This window comes from Pseudomyrmex gracilis, unplaced genomic scaffold, assembly GCF_002006095.1.
Source record: "Pseudomyrmex gracilis isolate BER0280 unplaced genomic scaffold, ASM200609v1 scaffold_118, whole genome shotgun sequence".
Lineage (NCBI taxonomy): Eukaryota > Metazoa > Arthropoda > Insecta > Hymenoptera > Formicidae > Pseudomyrmex > Pseudomyrmex gracilis.
Genome location: NW_018020702.1, coordinates 328,220 through 337,983, shown reverse-complemented (window position 1 = coordinate 337,983; position 9,764 = coordinate 328,220). Strand labels below are relative to the sequence as shown.

Sequence of the window (9,764 nt, the reverse complement as noted above, 5' to 3'; positions counted from 1 at the left end):
AAAAAAGATAAAACACAGAAAAAGAAAACACTTACCATGATAAGCACAGATTCAAATTCTTGCGAGCAACTATTTTCTTATCAATAAAATTCTAGAATAGTGGATAATAGTTTTCAAAAGTTTTGTTCGATCGTAGACAATCTATTATTTGCCAGAAAGTAAATTCAATTCGTATACCTATGCAAGCAACACAACATAGTACGAAAACGAGTAAATATATAGAAAAGGTCACCCCCCTCCGATTTCAATGAGCTTGACATATGTTNTCAAGGACACCTTCCTGAGTAACAATCCGTAAATTTTAGCCGTCGCTCGTTGTTAATAAAATAGTTATGAACAATTGAAGTTTGAAAACTGAGGCTATATTATGATGTACCTACATATAAATATATATATATTTACACATACATAAATATACATATATAATATGTATATATAAATGTATATGTAGCGTCACAGCCCGTAGTCCCGTCAATTTTAAAATTGACTAGTCAATATCCAAAGCAAATGTTTTATATTAAACACGTAATCTCTGATTACGCGTTACGCGTTACGCAAAAAATAACAGTGCATGGGATCACATCCTAATTCTTTCATGTTTTTTATGTGGTGTTGTAAACGTGTAGGCAGGGGTTGCGCCCCCCTGCACCCCCCTAAAATCTAACCTAACCTAACCTGTGTTACTACAATATCAATAGAAATAACTGAAAATTTTGCGAGAGGGAATGCAGAAAGAAAAGTTTAGGTTAGGGTTAGGTTAGATTTTAGGAGGGATGCAGGGGGGCGCAGCCCCTTGCCTACACGTTTACAACACCGACAAAAATATCATGAAAGAATTAGTCTTGTTTTAATACTACTCTATCCTATTGAGTCTGATTGACACATTCTCGGGCTTTGACGCTAACATATACATACATACATACATAATTACAAATTGTAAATGCTTTCAAATTTTCAGTTACTAGCAAAAATTGGCAAACTTAGTTTTCAAACTTCAATTGTTCATAACTTTTTTATTAACAACGAGCGACGGCTAAAATTTACGGATTGTTACTCAGGAAGGTGTCTTTGACAACATATGTCAAGCTCATTGAAATCGGAGGGGGATGACCTTTTCTGTATATTTACCCGAAAACGATAAACATAACCTAAGGCCAATATTACATTTGTCGTACAACAAAGATTTGAAATATGTTGATTAGCTATCAGATAAAGTTTTATAAAGAATCTATTTGATAGCCAATCAATATACTTGAAATCTTTGTGGCACGACAAGTGTAATACTATGTAGTTGAATTTACTTTCTGGCAAATAATAGATTGTCTACGATCGAACAAAACTTTTGAAAACTATTATCCACTATTCTAGAATTTTATTGATAAGAAAATAGTTGCTCGCAAGAATTTGAATCTGTGCTTATCATGGTAAGTGTTTTCTTTTTCTGTGTTTTATCTTTTTTTTTATCAATTTCTCTTTTTATAATTAGTTTTATAATTTCAAACTTACAGTATATAGACATTGTCAAAATATTTTCAAGGCACGATTTGGTGCCTTTCATAGACTTGTTTGACAAAGAAAGGATGAAAGTTGAAGTTTGTAAAACAGTCATAGAAGGAATGAGTACGCAGAGTGGACCTATTGCGGACCCGATTATCATAAATGCTCAGATGTTTATTGCAAGGATAATGCATGATTTTATTAGGTATGTCAATTCATTCGCGTTATAATAATTTGTCCAATAATAGTTTGTTCTGATTTATTTCTGGTAAAACCAAATAAAGATACGCAACGCACAGTGCTTTGATTGTCAAAGTATATATGATGATATGATATACAATGTGACACTCTTATACAATGTCCTATACAATATCAATTATGGTTTTCAAGTCTTACTTTATGTCAGAATAGTAGGAATATTCTCTACTACAGAAATTATAATTTACTTATTTATCTTCTATATTTACAAATAATCACTTATATATGTTCGTGTAAATAGATTATTAGCAGTTGATACTAAAAAGATAGTACATGGCCATCACACAAGGAGAACGTGGGCATTTATGCGCGCCTGTGCTGCACCATTCTGTTTTATTGCTATATCTTTGTTAACTTTTGTCCATACGCGCCTTCAATTATATTTACTATCTGGACAAGTCGCTCTTTTAAATGAATGACTACGTCAAGGTGAGCCACAAATTAGTTCCTTTATCGTTTATTCTCTTTTTTATTGTATAAATTTATCACTTTATGTATTCAAATGGGCATTTTTCAGTTGATAGGCCGCTGTTTCAAGGCCGCTTTAATAAGTTTAGTGCCGGAGATGCCGAAAACCATTGATATTGGAAGACCAAACAGTTCGCAACCATATCTGTCTGCTTTCATGCTTGTCGAGTTTCTTATCAACATTGCTAGTAGTTCCAGTATGTGTGCATTATATATATACCTTACACATTTCGATTGCACACAATTGTAAGATTGATATATTATTTTAGGATAATCCCTCCCCCCCAGAATACGGTATTTTGTGTTTAATTAATGAGAAGCTTGCTGAATGCGGTTCAACGTTGTTTCGAAGAGAACACTTTGATCAAGTCATATTTATCTTTGTGGCACGACAAGTGTAATACTAGCCTAATACATATGATATNTGGTTATGCGTACGTACATATTTTGTTTGTACTTACGGTTGTCATTTCTTTTGATTCTTTTCAATCAAATGATGTTCGCAATTGCTCTCGTTGCGCTCTTTCTCTCTCTCTCTCCCTCTCTCTCTCTCTCACTCTCTCTCTCTCTCTCTCTCTCTGACTCAGCAACTCACTCACTCACTCGCTCGTTTGATCGTCGCTCGCTTACTCGCTCTCTCTCTCTCTCATCATATATTACAGTTTTCCTCCTTTTCTATCGTTCGCGCTCACCGCCATCTCATGGAAGCACTAGCAGATGGACGCATTCCTGGACGCATTCCTGGAGGCATTCCAGAGATTCCGAAACATCGTGAATTTCACGCACATTTTTGTTTATCTTCAATTATCTCTGTTTACAAGCCACAGATCGAAAAAACGCAAGAATACTGTTTTGTGTATTTTTTCAACGCGAACCGAACGAGCCCAAAAACAAGTCAATCGATTCAGTCGTTATTAAGAAATAACTGATTAAAAATCTCCCCTCCACTGAAAAACCTCATTTTTGCGTATAAGAGGCACGGCGTGCTCGTGCAGTTCGAGCGCCACTTCGTTGCACGTGAACTTGGCGTGAGGCACTACCGTGCCTCTTGATCACTGATTTTACACTAGAATTATATTATCTAGATATCAAATTGATATTAGCGTGATATGGTGATATGTTAACAACGAAATTTCGCCGGAAATTCATTGTCTCTCAACCAACATCTGTGCCTCTACGACTTTATCTCTCTATAATTTTATCTCTTTTAAAAAAAAATATTCTTTCCACAAAGAAACGTACACAAAAGAGTTTGAAGCAAAATTAAGCTCGACGTGTTGAAACGCCGATAGAATAAATCCCGTAAGATTCGTGCGAGAGCAATTATAGTTATTGAAAATTAATTAAATAAATCTTTATTAACAGTTTATATCGACGTGAAAATCCCACGCGTGCAATGTGTGTATATTTGCAAATGCGTAATTTTCTCGCGCTCGTTTTGTTCGATGAGTCATCATCCGTCGTTTTGACAAACCCTACTCCGGATCTAGTGGCAAAAAAACATGACAAACTGTCTTAAAACATCTAGATGATAAAGCAATTGCGTCAGAGAGACACATATTTCGTGTGGCCTCGATTAGATAAGAAAAAAATATATATAGTCAACAGTTCGCGGAATTCCTACCGATCGGAGTTACATAAAAGAGGAAAGATTAGTTTGCTGTCCAACAGTACATCTTGCAGCAGATGCTCGAGAAGTCCTCCATTAACACATTCGGGAATAGCCACTCGTCGTCAATAAATAGTGAGTATGCGCAAATTTTATAAAAGCGGTTAATCGCCGTTCTGTCGCGTTGTTTTTCAAATGTTGCAGTAGTAACAACATATTATTTTCGCTGCTTAAAACGCAGCTATTTCCGCAACACATCCGTGTTATAGAATATATTTTGTTTCCGCTGAACGAAACTTGATCGAAACGAGTTCTGTATTACAGCGTATCGTTTTTTTTTTTTTTTTTTTTAACCAAACCGTTGTATTGTTACTAGTGTACGTAAAAAGCCGGTTTTTTTAATCGACGGAAAAGAACCGGTAAAAAAACCGGTTTCTTTCCGAAAAAAACCTAAAATCAGGAAAAAAACGTTTTTTGGCTGTATTGTTATACATTTTAAACAAATCTTTATATTAATTGATTGGTAAGTAACGAGCTTTCGAACCGGTTGCAAGGTAGTATGCATTAAATTTTGTAGACGATTTAATCCAAACGTTTCGACTTTATTATGTAGTCATCATCAGTGGAATATAACCAAGATGCAACATTTCTTTGTTCTGACGAAAAAGTTAATAATGTATGTTGTTCTTATCACGTTATCGTCAAGACTATCTTCAGTCTTGACGATAACATTTGGATTAAATCGTCTACAAAATTTAATGCACAATATCTTGCAACCGGTTCGAAAGCCCGTTACTTACCAATCAATTGATTTTTTACGAACCAGAGGACTCCTCGTTACTTTTCAATATCTTTATATTAAATCATTATCACGACGTTTTTATGGAATAATTGACTAACACACATGTACAATGTAAGATCTTCGCTAGCGTTAGGGAGACCGGGGCTGGTAGGCCAATTTTTCAGTATTTGATTTTTAATAAATTATATGAGCGAGATATCGTTATAATGGTTAGTATATCTTATAAGACATATATTTGACTATGTGATTAAATAGTAAAAGTAGACTTAATGTTACAACGACTGAGGTATTTTAATATTTTCTGAACACTTGTCATGTTAGTCAACTAGCCCCACGGTCGGGGTTGGTAGACTTACAGTATGGGGTAGGTTGACTAAAGTATAAGAAGTAAAGAAAATGTTATTAACAACTTAGTGGTTTAATACAATGGCAAAAAAGTTGTTTTATTACAAAATATTATTTATCTTTTTTTCATACTTTAATAATAAACTAAATGATTTCTCAACACAAATTATAATGATTACATATTTATTAAATTTAAACAAAACATAAAAATTGCTTTTGCAACAAAATACAGTTAAAAATTTTTAATATTTTAATTTTTTTTAATATACTTTGAACTTTATAATATCGGTTATAATATACTTTAAACTTTATATCAACAAAAACTTAGAATATTAAATCATAAATACCTATATATGTAAACTTCTTGTTTTTAATTTTTTACTTAAGTTTTTCTTAAGGCTGAAACACAATTTTTACATTTGTAGAAAAGCAGACTACTTTTTGCACAATTTAAATGGGTCCACATCTTGCATGAAATACACTGGATCCATTGTTCAATAATTTTTTTTGAAGTTGAACCTCTGTCTGATTTTCTTTTATATGTCCTCATTATTCTATAAAACAAGTTAGNATTTAATCATTATTNAGTATAATGAAAATTNANTAAAAACTGATATCACTGNAGTTGNTTGACTAGTTAGTCATATAACCCCAGACGTTATTAGCCAACCAGCCCCGAACGATCATTTTGTCTTTAATGCTCTATCTTAACTTTAAATTAATTATATATAAAAAAATTACTGCTTCAATAGTTTGTTTAATAAACAAACTTTAAGATATTCTTTTAACATTTATCCTATCGTAACTATATACAGCATGAGAACATAAAATCTTCAAGAAAACATATTTACTTACGCAGCTAATTTTTCGATAAACGCTGATAATTCTGAAGTAACGTGCGATCACGGCGTAGAAAACAAATGAATAGCATAGTAGACGTGACTTGTTTCTACAGAAAATTTTTCCGCGACAAAGCACATATAGGTGCAATGTTATTAACAATTAGTCTACCTACCCCTATAGGCAACTAGCCCCGGTCTCCCCTACTTTAATACTGACTGATAAGTTGTTGCAGTGCGCTTGCATTCACTGATATGTATTTGCTATATTATCCTACGCGGAAATATTTCTCATACGGGTTAGTTGTAGCCTCGCGTTCACAGTGCGTCGTCTTATCGTCTACCGCAATAGAGCCGTAAACAAAGTGTATTTCTGACGGCCAAGGCTTGACGTCGTGCAGCGGCTAGCAAAACTTTGTTGATCTAACCTAACATCTCGGTAAGTAATATATAATAAACAATCTTATTCTCACAGTTTTAAACATTTTTCTCTACGAAAAACAGTGAACAATGAAAACTCATCATTTTATCCGGTTTTGATCGTCGTTCCAATTATTTGATAAAGTAAACCTAACTTAAGCAGTGAAAGTTTAATTAGATTTATATGAATGATATGATGTTGTTTAGTGATTTACTCTATTATTTTTTGTTTTGTTTTAGATCAACAAAGAACTTCATAATGCCGCCCACCAAAGGTGAAATTTGGAACCAGTTTTTTACCATAAACGATGCTGCAGGCAAAGTTCAGCATGTCAAGTGCAAATGCTGTGGGAAGTATACATCACCGCACGCTAATAGGATGAAAATCCACATAACAAAACAGTGTCAGAAGTGTCCGGAAGAGATTAAGGTTTTTTTTCAAAAAGAACAAGAAGGTAAGAAAAATCAGTACCCACATAGCATCGTTAGCACTAACGTTTCCGCAATGGGTTTTCCGAAACTTAGCAAAGTTTCGTTAAAAGTCTCTAAAACGTCGTAATAACGTAGCGGGAACGTCAAAATGTCCGCTTTTTAAGTTGCGGTCCGATTTCATAGAAACGTATAAGAAACGATGCCCGATAAGTTGCAAAGTTTTTAATGTTTAATTTTGTATAAATTGTAAAATACATTTTTGAAACCATACAGGTTTTGCCTGCTTAACCATTCTCTTGTTTTAATTTTATGGTTTCAAAACTGTATTTTACAATGTCTATACAAAATTAAACATTAAAAACTTTGCAACTTATCGGGCATCGTTTTTTATATGTTTCTACGAAGTCGGATCGCAACTTATAAAAGCGGACATTTCGACGTTTCCGCTACGTTACTACGACGTTTTAGAGACTTTTAACGAAACGTTGCTAAGTTTCGGAAAACCCGTTGCGAAAACGTTTGTGCTACTAATGATGCTATGTGGATATTGTATTTACATTTAATTCTTTTTTTAGTAGGAATTTCATTTTACATTTAAAAAAAACTGTACATTGCAAATCATAACAAATAGAATAACTCAGTAATGTATTTTGTATTCTCTCTCTGCTCTTTAGATGAAACCGACCACAATCCAGATAATCCTACAGCACCTCAACTTCCCGTCACACTCCAGCAACCAGGTCCACCACTGAAAAAACAGAGGTCTATTGTACAATCCATGGATATAATAACAAAAGATGAGAAGATAAAGCTGGATGGATTGTTTGCAAAAGCCTTACTATCCAAAGGGCTTCCTTTCAATACATTTGAAGGCCTACATATGGAGGCAGCTTTCCACGCACTTCAACCTGCGTACAAAATGCCATCTGCAAAAACTTTTGGTGGAAGCCTTCTTAACAACGAGCATGATAATGTAATGAAGGACACTAAAAACTACATTGAAAAAGCTAAAGCTATTACAATTTGTTCAGATGGGTATACTAATATAAGGTTTAATGGTACAATGAATTTTACTGTATGTACTCCCAAACCATTTTTTCTTAAAGCTGTTAAAGTTGAGCCTGGTCTTGAGAAAAAAGATCAAAAGTTTGGGAATCACTATATAAATGTGATAAATAAAGTTGGGCCCAGCAATGTATTGCTTCTTTGTAATGACAATACCCCTGTAATGAGGGCTGAGTTAGGGAAGTTTGTGCGTTCGAAATTTCCTCATATTTATACTATTGGTTGTGGCTCTCATAGCCTAAATTTATTATTCAAAGACATAATAAGAATTGAAGTTTTTAAAAGAGTCATTGCTGCTGCTAAAACTATTGTGAAAATAAGGAAGCAAAGACAGTTATATGCAATTTTTAAATCCAAGCAAAAGTTGCATTATGGAAACAAAGCCACTAGTCTTATTCAACCCTCCTCAACACGGCTTAGTGAGGCATTTTTTCTGTTACAATCCCTCCAAAAGAACAAAGTGGCTTTGGAGGAAACAGTTTTGACTGATGTTGTGGCAGTTCCAGCTGAAATTAGAAACACAGTGTTGGACAATGAGAAATCTGGTTTTTGGGCAGTTGTCTCTTTTTTGATTGATTATATTCAACCAATAGTTGAAGGCACACATTTTATTGAGGCTGATAATGCTAGACTATCCTTCATGGTGGCTATTTGCATGAATATTAAGAGTAAGGTGGGAAATGTTAAGACAGAAGACTCACCTGTGCCTATTGCTGACTACCTCAAAATTAAAAAGGCTGTAAAATATAGAATTAAGAAATTTTGTATTGAAGATATTCATTTGGCATGTTATTTTATAGACCCTCAGTTTGCGGAGAATAAATTATCTGATAGGCAGTTCTGTCTTGCTCTAAAAGTTATCTGTGACATAGCTAAGTACCTGAACCTAAATACAGAGAAGGTTACTGAAAATATGCTAAATTTTAAAACCAAGGCTAAATTTTACTCTGATGAAATAATTTGGAAATCAGTAAATACCTCGAATCCAATTATCTGGTGGGATGCTTTTTGTGCAAACCAGCCGCTTCATCCAGTTGCAGTTCGTTTGTTGAGTCTAGTGCCTTCTGCTACAAGTTGTGAGCGCATTTGGTCTGAATATGACCATGTTCACTCAAAGAAAAGAAATCGTTTAAAAAACAAGAAAGTTGAAAAGCTAGTTGTCGTAAAACATAACTTGAACTTAGTTTGTGGGACTGCTTCTGGAGACAAAAAAAAAGCTGAACTAAGTGCAAAACGCACAGCAAAGTATCCGAAGTACAAATGTATTTTACTTGATGATAGTGATGACGAAAGTGATGAAGTTGATCTCAGTGAGGGTGAGAGTGACCCTTTGTGGACAAGTGATGAGGAACTTGAAACCTCATCAGATGAGAACTGTGAAGATGAGAAATAATTGAAATAATTGATTGAGAATGTGCTGATCTCGTACTATAGCTGTTTATGAATAATTTATACATACTTTTTCTTTTGTTTTGTTTCTATGTTTATTTTATCATAAAGCATTCTGTTGTTCTCTTTCCAATGTAGAAAAAGATTGTTTTGTTCAACAGTTTAAGATTTGTTTAAATGCTTGCTAAGGCATTTTGAAATGTATCTTGATATATTTTATTTTTTTATCTCTAGTCTAAAATAAATATCAAATTTTGACTGAAATGGCCACAAGTCTATTTTATTTTTTTATTTTTTTTTTATTTTTTTATTTTTTATTTACGCAGGGGAAATGCGTTTACGCACACCCTGACCCAGACTGATGTGGGCCAGGATAGTGTGGGACTCACCCCACCAAAGCGCACCCCAGTGGGGAATACCCACTAAAACCCCTGCGGTGTCCACCTTCCGCCTTTTTAGGGCTGCCCCGGTACCTCAGTTTAGAACAACCCAGAGGCAGCCCAATAGGCATGGGGACTTTTGCCCCCCAATCCTTAAATGGAGGAGCTTTGCTCCTCCACGATCTGGGGAAGAGGGGACACAGACCCTCCCCCGCCGTCTGCGGGCCGAGTGCAATGAGGGGGAAACCTCTCTCGGCCTC

At 34.6% G+C, this 9,764-nt stretch overlaps 1 protein-coding gene and 1 long non-coding RNA gene across 4 annotated transcripts; both read left to right on the top strand.

Moving 5' to 3' along the window:
* The first annotated feature begins 2,042 nt into the window (after positions 1-2,042).
* Positions 2,043-2,597, top strand: LOC109856424. The gene is made up of 3 exons (XR_002250394.1): positions 2,043-2,184; positions 2,273-2,420; positions 2,493-2,597. It is a non-coding gene; the product is annotated as an uncharacterized LOC109856424 (long non-coding RNA).
* A 1,117-nt stretch (positions 2,598-3,714) lies between these two features.
* LOC109856422 lies at positions 3,715-9,375 on the top strand. Of its 3 annotated transcripts, none has more exons than XM_020431689.1 (4): positions 3,715-3,967; positions 6,129-6,257; positions 6,479-6,693; positions 7,345-9,375. In XM_020431689.1, the coding sequence occupies exons 3-4, from the start codon at positions 6,498-6,500 to the stop codon at positions 9,126-9,128; spliced, it is 1,980 nt and encodes a 659-aa protein (XP_020287278.1). In that variant the 5' UTR covers positions 3,715-3,967; positions 6,129-6,257; positions 6,479-6,497; the 3' UTR covers positions 9,129-9,375. The 3 variants fall into 3 exon arrangements, with proteins under 3 accessions (XP_020287278.1, XP_020287279.1, XP_020287277.1); XM_020431690.1 differs by having other exon boundaries at positions 6,123-6,257; XM_020431688.1 differs by lacking the exon at positions 3,715-3,967 and having other exon boundaries at positions 5,605-6,257.
* Positions 9,376-9,764: the final 389 nt, after the last annotated feature.